General features: G+C 48.9%; 1 protein-coding gene across 3 annotated transcripts in view; it reads left to right on the plus strand.

The window, feature by feature from the left end:
* Window positions 1-15,140, plus strand: part of LOC105042270 (uncharacterized) — a 59,690-nt gene that overhangs the window by 15,330 nt on the left and 29,220 nt on the right. For all 3 annotated transcript variants that reach the window (XM_010919402.4, XM_010919401.4, XM_010919403.4), the window contains exons 5-7: window positions 786-980; window positions 1,081-1,156; window positions 4,776-4,881. In XM_010919402.4, coding sequence (XP_010917704.1) covers window positions 786-980; window positions 1,081-1,156; window positions 4,776-4,881 — 377 coding nt within the window. The remainder of the gene's footprint in view (window positions 1-785; window positions 981-1,080; window positions 1,157-4,775; window positions 4,882-15,140) is intronic.

Raw genomic sequence — 15,140 nt, forward strand, 5'->3', positions numbered from 1 at the left:
TGTCCGGCGACTGGCTTGGCACGATACAGGTCCGTATTGTGCTGTTTTGAGGCATATGAACATAGAGAAAGCCATAGAGAGAGGGAGGGAGGGAGAAAGGAAGGGGGAGGGCCGTGAGAAGCCCTAAGTGAGAGAGAGAGAGAGGGGTCAGTGTGCGGAGGGTGGGGTTGCTCTCTTGAATATCCCTAGCCAAGGGAGATTTGAATCGCAAGCGGACCATCTTGAATTAATAGCCTGAACTGAGTCAGTCCCTAACGGATCTGATTTGTTATGCCCCAAACTGGCCGTACAGTGTGGTTTGGTGAACCTTGCTTGCTATTCTTGATGGTGTACCTTGTAGTTTGTAATCTAAATTACCATTGGCAGATTTTTTTTTTTTGGTTTTGTCGTGGGGGATGGGGTTCTCTTGAATATCTTGAGCTAAGGGAGATTCAAATTGCGAGTGGGCTGTCATGAATTAATAGCCCGAACTGTGCTAGTCCCCAACCGATCTGGTTCGATACACCCCAAACTGGCTGTTTGGCATGGTTCAGTAAACCTTGCTTGTTATTCTTGATGGTGTGCCTTTAGTTGTAATGTAAATAACCATTGGCAATATGTTTTATCGTCATTTTTTTAATTGCGCTGTTAAATTTTCATTTCCCATCTTTGATTGTATTGGTCATTTGTTCTAGTTGTTGATCTTATTGTTTTTTGGAACCTTTTCGGTTCTGTATGTTCTTTTTTGTTTTATTTCTTAACACCATTCAATATACTTGATTAATGCTCTTTTTTCTTGCCTGCAGGTGGATGATGGCATGACTGTCATAGTTTTCCCTGATTATGTTATATATAAGAACATGTTGTATGGAGAGTCTCGGTTAACCTTCTTTGCAGATTTCATTAAGATCGAGTGTTCAGATGCCAGTGGAAATGAGAAACTAGTTTTAGAATGTGCAGTTGCTGATATCATTTATATTCATCGCCAATGGAGCGGAAGTGTGGGTATTGCTGCTCCCTTTGATTTAGAAATCAAATTGGATATTGCACCACAAGTAGTTGCTTTTGTTTTCTTGTGATATAATCTTCTTATTATTACAGGTTGAAGCTGCTTTGGTTAAACTTTGTCTTAGAGCAACTGATGCTACTAGAATTGAGAAACCTCAGAAGGATGGTGGTATGCCCTTTTTTTTCCAAATATTTTCATTCCCGATTCCATCTGTTGGCAGTTCAATCTTAAAATTACCTCATTTATTGTGAGTGTCTTGTTTTATTATCTATGGGGTTGCAACAGCATCCTCCATTCCTTTTTCTCTTATTATTCTTATCAATTTGTGTTTGCAATCAAAATTTCAGTTTAATGATAAGTGGATTTTTGTTTATCCAGATTGGACTGTGTAGAGCTAACGGAGTCTACTTTAGCCTATGACTGCTAATTAGCTGATGCATTAAGTCCTAGCTAGTCAAACAACTTGATTCCAGTTTTTTTCTTAAATGTATAAAAATTGTCTTATCTTTTGTTTTGTGCTGTTTGTGAATGTTATACGATTTCAAGAATTCATATTTGACCACATTAGGTAAGAGGAGAAATTGCTATGTAGCTTGATCTCTAAGATGTAATGTAAAAAGTCCACTGTTGCTTATCTGGTTGCTAACACCTGTTTCATCCAAATAATTGTTTCAATATGTTTCCTATGACTTTCATTGTTCAGACCCGAGAGAATGTAAATTTGGTTTCCAAACTTTAGAAGAAGACTTTGAAAGGGGAGATTGAATAGCTCGCTATGCTTCTACTTATGCTTGTGCAATTTCATAACACTGAGGGGTGGAGATGAAGAATAATGCCATTTGACTATTTATTTATGCTATCAGATTCTCTATATGGTTTCCTCTCCTAGATACTTTTGAGGAGATTTCTTTAACCTCTTATTAGGCTACTCCAAGCTTTGTCGAGATTGAAGCTTTAGTATTGCCAACCTCATCAAATCAAGGTCCACCAAACTGGTACTGATGTTGTATCGGTTGGTGACTGGTATGGTTTGGTGCCATAACGACTCACGGTATGGTATGAGTACAGCTTATGGGTCATCTGACCGATAGTCCTTTTTCTTTATTTTTCTCATTTTTTCAAATTTTTTGTTTTCAATTATTATTATAATCATGTGGTTTAATTTAGGATTTAATGTTGTTTTGAGTTTTTTTAAAATATTAAATGGACTTGAAGTACGATTAAAGTACGTAAATTGAATATACGTATAATAAAATAATGGACTTAACGTACAAAATACGTATTGATATCTAAAATTTTATCATGTCTATGCCCCTCGTAAACATTGGCAACCCGGTCATAGTCTGGGCCGAAGATATTATACCAAGTTTCCAGATAATATACCCTATATCTCTGCATCCCATAACTTGCATTTGCTGGATGGCCACCTTGATACTGATTCTCTGTTTGATATTGGATTGGCCATCTGAAGATCATGGCAATGAAATCTGACCCATAAGTTGTCCGAGGCCATGGAGGGTAGTACTTACTCAAATGTGATGCCTCAATCAAGGGATATCCATATGGATCATAGCTTGGATGTATGGAATAGGATTCGATGTACGATTTAGATTCGAATGCATCCAAGGATTCCACTGCACATGCAAGTTGATCTACAGTAGCAGCGCCATATCTCTAACGACTTTGAGGGCTGGTATCCTCGTAAGCTCTATCAGGTTGTGCACTGTGGCCCCTATCCTCTTTGGCGTGATTGAAGAGAGATTCATCGATGAATCGAAGATTGTGACACTGTGGGCATAGGTAGCTGTGCCATGCCGCTCGCTACCTCTTTGGCCACTAGATGCATCGTCGCATGAATTGTCAATGTCATCATCATTGGTTTCGTGAGATGATTTGGGCAATTGGTCATTCAAGGGCACGCTAGTCTCCAAATTATAGTGAATAAACTCCTTATTCTCTCTTTCCAACGAAAATGTTATTCCTATTCCTTTCCCTTTCGTGCTTACCTGAGGAACGTCCTTATTTCCTTGGATGCCTTGCATGCTTGGCTCTTCAAGGTGGTTCAATTGCGACCTTGTCCACTGCTCCAATCGATCTTACTAGAATTCTCTCTCTTAGGTTTTGCCGAACCATCTCAAACTATCCGATTGGGGCATGCTGAACCATACCGACAGTTAAGCGGTGCGGTTTGGGCATTCGATTCGGAACGTTGGCGAAAACAGAGCGAGAGAGAAGGAAAAAGAGGAAGAGAGAGAGAGAGGAGGGGAGAGAAGGAGAGGGAAAGACTGGCGGTGGTTTACCGAGGCTGATGGAGGGCCGTCGGAACTGTTGAGGCTTCGCAAGATGCGAGAAGAGAGAGAGATAGAGAGAGGGAAAGGCGATAGGGAGGCCGTTAGAGGGCTGTTGGATTGTTGTCGGACGGCCTAAAATCGCCTTAGGATAGTGGCCACCTTGTCCCAAATTGTGCTACGGCTGCTGTGGGTTCGAACAGGGGATTCATCCTTATTTCGGAGTGTTTTTTAGAAAAGATAGTAAACAATGAAGTCGGTAATGGGTTTGCCTATAAAATGTGAACCCGCGGTAGCCGTGGGGTAGTTTTGGGCTGTTCGGTGGTCACGGCCGCCCTCCGACGGCTTTACTCCGCCTTCCTCGCTTTGCTTCTCTCCCCCCCCCCCCCCTCTACTCTGATTTTTTTTTTCATGGACCACGAGAGGCCTTGACAGCCCTTTGGTGGCCTTTGCGGATGGCTACCTTTGATGACTCCTCCAGCCTCACTTTTCTTCCCTCCTCTCTTCCTCCCCCTCTCTCTTTTTCACTCTTTTCCTCCTTGGTTCATCTTTCGTTTCTGTGTTGGTTCGGATCCGGTACAATCTGGTATGGGGGCATACCAACTTGTACCGCTGGTCAGTTGGCATGGGTTCGGTTCCGAATCGGTGATCCTTGTTCTGTGTGTGTGTGTGTGGGGGGGGGGGCGTGTATGTATATTTGTTTGTTGATTTTTGGTTTACTTGGATATGTCAAACTTTGTTCAATCAGATTACTCAAACGGTTGAACAATTCAGTTCATTGGGTTGAACCGATTTTACCAATTTTCAGGTTTTCATCTGACCTAAACCATAAAGATTGACAGGTGACGGAATGGGTCAACCGGTATCTTGACCTGGTTTCTGAACACTGGTTTTGACTGTCAAAAATGATTCTCTTTCCTCGCTAGCTACATCTGAAAATGGCAATAAGTTGTGAATATTCTGAAAGGTCAACTAGCTTTTTGTTCGCGAACTCTGTATGAATTGCTGTCATATACTGCAATTAGTTGAGTAAAATATATTTGACCATTGCTCTATACTGTCATCTTCATTGTCTTCAATGATTTGAACCATGTCTCCGAGTGCTCAAAAATTACAAATAGTTCTAGCAGGTTGTGTAATTCCATATGCGAACTAACAGGTACTTTTCAAGCTGCACAAATATAAGAACAAATGAAAGTGCTATCTGTCTCTCTGCTTCATGTATGTTTCTGGATATGTGCATATGCATATCTTGCAAGCATGGATTTCATATGTAGTTAGTCAGGTAGGTTATTATATTATTAGTGCCTTTAAATCTATCTGGAGCCTGTCAATCATATATCCTCCATTTATTGCTGTTTTCCCATTTACTGGTTATTGCAATTATTTTTTTTACTAATGCTAACCTCTCTTTCTCTCTATCTGACTCTCTTTCTCCTGTTTTTGCTCTTTTTGCTGAGTTGACTAACATGTTCTTTTCAAATTGAAATTACTTGTAGATTTGAAAATAATATTTGCTGTTGCTGATATGCGTTGGTTTGAGAAGGAGCAGAAAATCAAGAATCTGGCAGAAAGATATGGAGATATATGGAATGTTCTTCCTAGGTAAGCCTTTAAGATTAAAATTATTAGAAAACAAAAGGGTTCATGCTTTTGGAAATTTAAGCCAACTCCCTTATGTCGGTATATTCATGTTCATGTTCTTTGTAGCAGTGGGATTTCTTGCCACGAACCACATAATGTAGCTTATCTTTTTGTCAAACCCAAGCTCTGGAAACTCAGTTACAGTTTTTTTTTTTTTTGTCAGGCCTACTGGGTTCTGATTTCAGCATTTTTGATCTGTTTGTGGTTTTGGTCTGAAGGTCACAACAATATAATGAAAAATTAAGAAAAAAATTTCAGAGCAACATTAGAAAGCTTATATTACAGAATTTAGAATATCTGGTTTTGTTTGGAAATATTGGATGTACTGTTTTGGTGATTCTGATGGATAGTGAAAACAATTTTAGCAAAAAAAAGGAATGCCTGAAAGTATAACAAAAATTAATATAAATAAAATACAACAAAAATTCCCACAAACTCATGTGACAAATCAGTTTGAAGGAGGATACACTGTTACGTTTTTCACCAGTCAAGTTATCCAATGCTTAACTATTTTGATATCTAAAAAAGTAACCTATGCAATTATAGAATTGCATGCAAATAATTACTCTATGTCTGGATTACCATCAAATAAATACCAATGCAAAACATATATACCACAAATCTGAAGTTTGAGGGGAAAATGAAACTACAATTATGCATAGATCATGAATTTTTTATAAGATTTGAGCAAATATCACATAAAATTGTGTTAAAATCTCGTGAATGTTGTCTCAATGATGGGGGCCGTTTTCTCTCCCTTCTCATACAATTTCTCAAAACTCAAAAAAGTCACATCCAAAAGAAAGGTAGATTTTCACTCGAGTTTCTTGGAACTTAACTCCCAATGGTTTACAATGTCAAAATGTATAAGTCTTTCTTTTATTATTTATGTTGGTGCAAAAATCCGCTTGCGCCGGAGAAGCTGGAGTCGGGGAAGCCGCGGTCGCCGCCGGGACCTGCAAGGGAAGTCTAAACCGGAGGTGGGGTTGCTCCGGCAAGACCCTCCGACGCTCAAGTCAGTTCTCTGCCTCAACAAGAATGGAGCGCTCGAACGGAGAATTTAGCAGAGTTTAGAGATAAGGAAAATGAGCTTAGAAAATAACGTATCTGGGTACCCCTTTTATAGGCGGAGAAGGCGATGGATTGATGGTGACGTTTGTAACCGCCTGGTAGTGGGCCGCCCATGATCAGGGGAATTGATTGCGAAAGGTAGTGGGCTAGACCCGTGGTTATTGTCATAGCCTGCCACGTAGGGTTCGTTGCAGGTGGTGGAGCGGCGTCCGTTGCTAGCTGTCAGCGAGTAGTGGGATCGTGCAGCACCTGCCGCAGGGAGCGGAGCAGAATCATGGCTATTGATACAGCCTGTCAGGGAGTAATGGGTCCGCCGTTGGAGCCGCGTAGAATCCGCTGCAGGACGAGAAACAGGATCATGATTGTTATCGCGATCTGCCAAGGGGCGCGGATTTGTTGATCGAGGTTCGGCCGCGGTTGGAGTCCGGCCTCCGTAGGAGTCTGAGAAGGGTCCTCCTTCCGGTTGGGGTTGTAGGTGGAGTCCGGCTCCCGTGGGAGTCCGGACGAAGCTTTCCTGCAGTGGATACTGAAAGTGGAACCCGGCTCCCGTAGGAGTCCGGGCAGAGCATTCTGCAATCAAAATTAAAGATGAAGTCCGGCTCCCGTAGGAGTCCGGACGGAGCTTACCAGCAGCTGACACTGAGGGCGGGGCCCGGCTCCCGTAGGAGTCCGGGCGAAGCCGAGCCGCTGTTGATGTCGGAGGCGGAGCCCGGCTCCCGTAGGAGTCCGGGTGGAGTTGAGCCGTTGTCGAGGGCGGAGCCCGGCTCCCGTAGGAGTCCGGGCGGAGCCGTGCTGCAACCAAAGTTAGAGGTGAAGTCCGGCTCCCGTAGGAGTCCGGTCGGAGCTTACCCGCAGTTCATGTCGGAGGCGGAGCCCGGCTTCGTAGGAGTCCGGGCGGAGCCGCTCTGATGTCGGTGGTGGAGCCCGGCTCCCGTAGGAGTCCGGGCGGAGCCGTTCTGATGTCGGTGGTGGAGCCCGGCTCCCGTAGGAGCCCGGGCGGAGCTGTGCTGATGTCGGAGGTGGAGCCCGGCTCCCGTAGGAGTCCGGGCGGAGCCGTTCTGATGTCGGTGGTGGAGCCCGGCTCCCGTAGGAGTCCGGGCGGAGCTTACCCGCTGAGGATTTCGGCTGCGGGTATTTTATACCCAACACCAGTCCCCTACTTCCGAGTTTGAATTTCAAGCGAAGGAAGTACACAGAGGGAGAGATGTGCGCAGCCGAAATTGCCCCTTCGATCTTTGTGCACTGCCGCCCCCACTTAATGCGCGCGCGCCAGAATCCGTTTTTCGGTAAAGGCGACTTGAAAAGTCTTTTCGGAACTCCCGCAGAAACGCGATCCCAAGCGTCGCTCTGCGGGAATCTGTGAGCGGCCAACCCTCAATGGCTGCGAAGGGGATAAGCGCGCCACGTGGCACACACCAGTTGGCCCAGGAATACCTGCCGTCATAACTGCGCCAGGATCCATCGGCTATTAAAACCCCCCAGTTCCTTCGTGGTTTCATCCTGGCGCTGTTCTTTCATCTGAGAGCCCTGCTTTTCAGTCCCTGTCTCTTTCCTTCACACCATGTTCTCTACTCGGGGGGCTGCTCTTGAGGGAATTTTTAGGGTTTGGAGGAAGGTGAGGAGGAGAACGGCGGCTAATGAAAATCTCCGTCGTTCTAAAGGGAGCCCAAGGAAGAATTCCTTCAACAACAGGGGTTTAATAGCGGGGGCTGTTGGTGAAGTTATTCTGCCCGCGAATCTCGGAGTAGCAAGGCGGGGTGATACCGGTCAAGAGGGCAGAATAGACGTCATAAGCCATGACGGGATCCTTGACGCCGTCGGGGCCGAGAGACCAGAGGCGGTCGGCGTCGACGGTGGGGCAGTAGAACTTGTTGCGGGGACGGTGGAAGTAACGCATGCCGACCTTGCCGGAGTGTCTCGGGTGGCGACCGTCGTGGTGCATTCGGAGATGAAGCATATCTTTGGTGTCCCAACCGCTCCTGAAGTGGCTACGGTTCTTCTTGAAACAGGTCTTCGCTACTGCCGCCGTTACCCCCACCGCCTCCGGAGATCTATCCCACCCCTTTCCCGCTAAGGTTGGGACTTCGGGAACAGAATGAGGCGAGATGGGGCGAGAGCTGTTACACGCACTGGAGAATGCGACTGAGAAGGATAGAGATGGAGTTCGTAGCTCGGAGCGGCCTCCGGTTCGTCCTGCCCGAACCGTGCTCGCGATACTTGCGATGACGTGTATCTTCTTTTTTTTCCGACCCATCGGGTCCTGTAACGTGTACTTCCGTTAAATGAAAAAGTGATTTCAGTACCTTGTTTGCATCTTGTGTTTAAATAGTTGTCTGCCGAACTTCTTCATTTTCTTTTCCTTTTCTTTGTCTGTGTTACGTCGTTCCTAGGTTGTCGGCGACCTTTTCAGTTCATGTGGGGTCGTCATTTGCCGAGCTTCTTTTCGGCTTTTACGCCGTTAGGAGATATCCGCTTGCTAGGTTTTGCTGGAATTTTTCTCTGCTGAAGTCGGGGCTAAGTTCGGCTCTCTTGACAATCCGAACGGAGAAGTCCTCGGAAGTTAAAGTAGCTTGGTCTTCGTAAAAGTCAGGGCAAAGTCTTTCTGTAATCAAAGTCATAAGTAAAGTCCGGCTTCCGTAGAAGTCCGGGAGAAGTCTCTTTTTCCCCCCCTCTTTTTTTTTTTTTTTTTTTTTTTTTTTTGAAACACGGCTCCCGTAGGAGTCCGGATGAAGTCTTCTTTGGCGTAGGGACCCGGCTCCCGTAGGAGTCCGGTCGAAATCTTTTTTTTTTTTTTTTTTTTTTTTTGCGGCGGAACCCGGCTCCCGTAGGAGTCCGGGCGGAGTCTTTTTTGCGGCGGAACCCGGCTCCCGTAGGAGCCCGGGCGGAGTCTTTTTTGCGGCGGAACCCGGCTCCCGTAGGAGTCCGGGCGAAGTCTTTTTTGCGGCGGAACCCGGCTCCCGTAGGAGCCCGGGCTTTCCACTTTGCTCATGTCAGGACGAGGTTCTCCTTCTGTTCCTGACAGGGCTGTGGGGGCACATAAGGGCGTTGCAAGGCCTCTCCCCCCATCGGGTCTAAAAGAACCGGGCCTTCGACTTTGCTCAAGTTAGGGCGAGGTTCTCCTCCTGTCCCTAACAGGGCTGTGGGGGCACATATGGGCGTTGCAAGGCCTCTCCCCCCATCCGGTCTAAAAGAACCGGGCCTTCGACTTTGCTCAAGTTAGGGCGAGGTTCTCCTCCTGTCCCTAACAGGGCTGTGGGGGCACATAAGGGCGTTGCAAGGCCTCTCCCCCCATCCGGTCTAAAAGAACCGGGCCTTCGACTTTGCTCAAGTTAGGGCAAGGTTCTCCTCCTGTCCCTAACAGGGCTGTGGGGGCACATAAGGGCGTTGCAAGGCCTCTCCCCCCATCCGGTCTAAAAGAACCGGGCCTTCGACTTTTATGAGGTTGCCCTCTCGTTTTTGATACCGTCCGCTTGAATTGTCCCCCGACAAATGGGCATGCATTTTTTGATTAGGACGAAATCATTGGTAGTACATCCGTAAGTTTTCTGAGTTCCACGATCGCGGGAGGTCGGCTCCTCCGAGTTCCTTAAGATAATATGCTCCAGGTCGGACTACTTCTTTGACCTCATAAGGTCCCTCCCAATTTGGGGCAAGCTTCCCCTGGGCCTGCGGTTGTGAGATAGCAGCTCGTCGGAGCACTAGATCCCCCGCTTTAAACGCCTTGTTCTTGACCCGGGCGTTATAATATCGGACAACTTTCTGTCTGTATGCTGCCATTCGAACCTGAGCAATCTCCCGCCTTTCTTCCAGTAGGTCGAGGTTGGCTCTGAGACTTTGCGCGTTTTGGGGTTCGTCGAATGCCACGACTCGTGCCGACGGGAGTTTAAGCTCAATCGGGATGACGGCTTCCGTACCAAAGGCTAAAGCAAAGGGAGTCTCTCCTGTAGGTAACCTCTGGGTGGTCCGATAAGCCCATAGCACATGATAAAGTTCGTCCGCCCAAGTTCCTTTTGCTTTTTCGAGCCTGGTCTTGATCCCCTGCAAAAGGGTTCTGTTTGTTACCTCGGCTTCGTCGTTCGCTTGGGGATGGGCCACTGATGTGAATTTGTGGGAGATGTTTAGGTCTTCACAGAATTCGGCAAATCTGGCACCCGCGAATTGCCGTCCATTATCAGTGATCAGGGTTCTAGGCAAACCGAACCTGCATACGATTGACTTCCAGACGAAATCCTGCACTTTCGCCTCTGTGATTTTTGCTAGTGGCTCGGTCTCGACCCATTTGGTGAAGTAGTCGATTGCTACAAGGAGGAATTTTCTTTGACCAGACGCCATGGGAAAGGGGTCAAGAATATCCATCCCCCATTGTGCAAAAGGCCACGGGGCACCCAAGGGTGTAAGCTCGGTAGCGGGTTGTTTCTGGATATTGGCGTATCTCTGGCATCGATCACACCTTTTGACATATTCGATTGAATCACGATGCATTGTTGGCCAATAATATCCTTGGCGGAGTAGTTTGTGGGATAGAGACCTGGCACCCAAATGGCTTCCGCAAACTCCCTCGTGTACTTCCCATAAAGCGTAGTCAGCTTCTGAGGGTCGGAGGCATCTCAAGAGAGGCAAGGAGTACGATCTTTTGTACAATTTGCCCTCATAAAGGATGTACCGGGAGGCTTGATTTCGGAGTTTCCGGGCCTCTTTCGCGTCCTGGGGGAGGATCCCATCTCCGAGATAGGTCATTAGCGGGTCGACCCAGCTGGGCTCGTGGTCAACCTCCATTACGAGTCGCGGTTCCTCCGTACTCGGATGTTTTAAAACTTCAAAGAGGACACCTCTTGGCAATTCGGCCGGAGCCGATGTCGCCAGTTTGGAGAGAAGATCGGCTCTGGTATTCTCCGACCTTGGAATTTGCTTGATGTCGAAATTGCCGAAGGCAGGGGTGAACTCCTTAACCTTCTCAAGATATTTGGCCATACTGTCCTCCCGCACTTCAAAGCTCCCGCTCACTTGTCCCACCACAAGTTGGGAGTCGCTGTGTACCCGGAGTTGACCTATTCCCAGCTCCTTGGCGATCCTCAATCCGGCGATCAGAGCTTCGTACTCCGCTCCATTGTTTGTTGCGGGGAATTCGAAACGCAGAGCGTACTCCGCAACGACTCCCTCCGGGCTGGTCAAGATCAGACCCGCACCCGCGCCTGCCATGTTGGAAGATCCGTCCACATGGAGGGTCCAAAAGCTATCGGAGGAACTGGCTTCTTCGTCGGGGAAGTTCGGTTGAGCCCTCAGGTTGTCAATTTTGTTTTGCTCAGGTTCGATTTCCTCGGGGATGGTGCATTCTACTATGAAATCCGCCAATATTTGGGCTTTTATTGCCGGTCTAGGTTTGTAGTTGATGTCGAATTCTGTGAGCTCGATTGCCCATTTCGCCATTCTCCCAGAGGTGTCGGCTCGGTGCAAGACTGCCTTGATCGGTTGGTCGGTGAGTAATGTCACTGTGTGCCCTTGAAAGTAAGGCCGGAGTCTCCGAGCTGCAATCAACAAGGCGTAGGTCAGTTTTTCTAATTTAGTATACCTGGTTTCGGCGTTCCTCAGCACGCGACTAATGTAGTAGACCGGTCGCTGGACTTTCATTTCCTCTTTAACAAGGACGGCTGCAAGGGCTGTGGGAGAGACTGCCAGGTACAAAAATAATTTCTCCTTGGGCTCGGGCTTCGCCAGCAGTGGGGGCGAGCTAAGGTAGCTTTTCAATTCTTCGAATGCCTGTTGGCATTCAGAGGTCCAACAGAAGTTCTTCGGCTGCTTGAGGGTTTGAAAGAAGGGCAGACATCGTTCGGCCGACCTCGCGACGAAGCGATTAAGAGCCGCGACTCTTCCTGTGAGGCATTGAACTTCCTTGATCGATCTTGGGGCAGTCATATTTTGGATGGCGCGAATTTTCTCCGGATTGGCCTCGATCCCGCGCCCCGACACCATGAAGCCCAGGAATTTTCCTGAGGTTACCCCAAAGGCGCATTTGGTAGGGTTCAGCTTCATTCTATACTTTCGAAGAGCGCCAAAGGTTTCCTCGAGGTCGGCGACATGATTTCCGGAAGACCTGCTTTTCACGAGCATATCGTCCACATAAACCTCCATATTTCGGCTGATCTGCTCCTTGAAGATTTTGTTCACCAGTCGTTGATAGGTGGCGCCCGCGTTCTTGAGGCCGAACGGCATAACCCTGTAGCAGTAAAGGCCGCGATTAGTGATAAAAGCAGTCTTCTCTTCATCTTCTGATGCCATTCTAATCTGGTTATAACCAGAGAAGGCGTCCATAAAAGTAAGAAGCTCATGGTCCGAGGTAGCGTCCACGAGTTGGTCGATCCTGGGAAGGGGGTAACTGTCCTTTGGGCAAGCCTTATTCAGCTTTTTGAAGTCGATACACATCCTCCACTTGCCGTTTGCCTTCTTGACCAGGACAACATTGGAGATCCACTCAGGATAGTTGACCTCCTTGATGAATCCGGCCTTGAGAAGTTTATCTACTTCCTCGGCTATTGCCTTCTGCCTCTCCGGGGCATGGCTCCTGATTTTTTCTTTTGTTGGCCGATGTTTAGGGTCGACCGCCAGATGATGTTCCATGACTTCTGTGTCAATCCCCGGCATATCCGCCGGGACCCACGCGAAAACGTCCGCATTCCTTCGGAGAAAATCCACGAGATGCGTCCGCACCTCCTCCTCCAAATTGGAGCCAATTAACACCACATGCTCCGTATTCCCATCATTCAAAAGAATCGGTATTAGGTCCTCAATAGGACCGCCCCTCTCTTCAGTGAGGTCATCGCGTGCATCCAACCCGTCGACCGGACATAGGTCCTCTTGATCGCTTCTTTGCAGGGCAATATTGTAGTAGTGCCTGGCCAGCGCTTGGTCTCCCCGAACTTCTCCAATCCCCTTGCCAGTGGGGAACTTCAATTTCAAATGGTAGGTTGAGACAACGGCTCTGAGGGCGTTGAGGCCGGGTCGGCCAAGAATTGCATTGTAGGCAGATGGCGCCTTTACCACCAGGAAATTCACCAGGGCTTTGGACTGCTTTGGGTGCTGGCCCGCGGTCATCGTTAGAGCTATCATTCCTTCCGTCGGAACGGCATCGCCGGTAAACCCTATTAAGGGGGAGCAAATCGGCCTTAGATGACCGCCAAGGGTGGCCATTCTTGAAAAGGCACTGTAGAATAAGATGTCAGCCGAACTTCCGTTGTCGACGAGAATGCGACGGACGTCATAATTTGCTATGTTCAAGGAAACTACGACCGCGTCGTTGTGTGGGAATTGAACTCCCTGGGCGTCTTCTTCAGTGAAGGCTATGGGTTCTTCAGCTTTTTGCCGCTTGGGGGGTGCAGCTGATGTGCTGATCGCCTCCTGCCGGGATTCCCCCGAGATAACATTGACGGAATCCGGCGGAGATCGGTCGCCCTGCCACCCTTTACCGGCGACCACAGCCGGAGGCAGTTGTGCAGAAACCCCGCGAGAAGGCATCGGACGGGGAAAGGAGGATTGGGTGCCGGAAAAGATGACCGGAAGCGGATCCGTTGAGCGCTCCTTCAAGAACAAGGGTGCTGCGAAGACACAGGCCCTCCTTCTAGCGCCAATCCTGTTGGTGCAAAAATCCGCTTGCGCCGGAGAAGCTGGAGTCGGGGAAGCCGCGGTCGCCGCCGGGACCTGCAAGGGAAGTCTAAACCGGAGGTGGGGTTGCTCCGGCAAGACCCTCCGACGCTCAAGTCAGTTCTCTGCCTCAACAAGAATGGAGCGCTCGAACGGAGAATTTAGCAGAGTTTAGAGATAAGGAAAATGAGCTTAGAAAATAACGTATCTGGGTACCCCTTTTATAGGCGGAGAAGGCGATGGATTGATGGTGACGTTTGTAACCGCCTGGTAGTGGGCCGCCCATGATCAGGGGAATTGATTGCGAAAGGTAGTGGGCTAGACCCGTGGCTATTGTCATATCCTGCCACGTAGGGTTCGTTGCAGGTGGTGGAGCGGCGTCCGTTGCTAGCTGTCAGCGAGTAGTGGGATCGTGCAGCACCTGCCGCAGGGAGCGGAGCAGAATCATGGCTATTGATACAGCCTGTCAGGGAGTAATGGGTCCGCCGCTGGAGCCGCGTAGAATCCGCTGCAGGACGAGAAACAGGATCATGATTGTTATCGCGATCTGCCAAGGGGCGCGGATTTGTTGATCGAGGTTCGGCCGCGGTTGGAGTCCGGCCTCCGTAGGAGTCTGAGAAGGGTCCTCCTTCCGGTTGGGGTTGTAGGTGGAGTCCGGCTCCCGTGGGAGTCCGGACGAAGCTTTCCTGCAGTGGATACTGAAAGTGGAACCCGGCTCCCGTAGGAGTCCGGGCAGAGCATTCTGCAATCAAAATTAAAGATGAAGTCCGGCTCCCGTAGGAGTCCGGACGGAGCTTACCAGCAGCTGACACTGAGGGCGGGGCCCGGCTCCCGTAGGAGTCCGGGCGAAGCCGAGCCGCTGTTGATGTCGGAGGCGGAGCCCGGCTCCCGTAGGAGTCCGGGTGGAGTTGAGCCGTTGTCGAGGGCGGAGCCCGGCTCCCGTAGGAGTCCGGGCGGAGCCGTGCTGCAACCAAAGTTAGAGGTGAAGTCCGGCTCCCGTAGGAGTCCGGTTGGAGCTTATCCGCAGTTCATGTCGGAGGCGGAGCCCGGCTCCGTAGGAGTCCGGGCGGAGCCGCTCTGATGTCGGTGGTGGAGCCCGGCTCCCGTAGGAGTCCGGGCGGAGCCGTTCTGATGTCGGTGGTGGAGCCCGGCTCCCGTAGGAGTCCGGGCGGAGCCGTGCTGATGTCGGAGGTGGAGCCCGGCTCCCGTAGGAGCCCGGGCGGAGCTGTTCTGATGTCGGAGGTGGAGCCCGGCTCCCGTAGGAGTCCGGGCGGAGCCGTTCTGATGTCGGTGGTGGAGCCCGGCTCCCGTAGGAGTCCGGGCGGAGCTTACCCGCTGAGGATTTCGGCTGCGGGTATTTTATACCCAATAATTTATATTTATTTATTATTTATTTTTTGTGTGTGTGTGTGTGTGTTTTTTTTTTTTTTGGTGACTGAATTTATCACTCAAGAGTCAGTGGTAGCATTTTAGGTATTTTTCATAGCCACAAATACTTAACGCATTTGACATGT

The sequence above is a fragment of the Elaeis guineensis genome, chromosome 3, assembly GCF_000442705.2.
Source record: "Elaeis guineensis isolate ETL-2024a chromosome 3, EG11, whole genome shotgun sequence".
Classification (NCBI taxonomy): Eukaryota; Viridiplantae; Streptophyta; class Magnoliopsida; order Arecales; family Arecaceae; genus Elaeis; species Elaeis guineensis.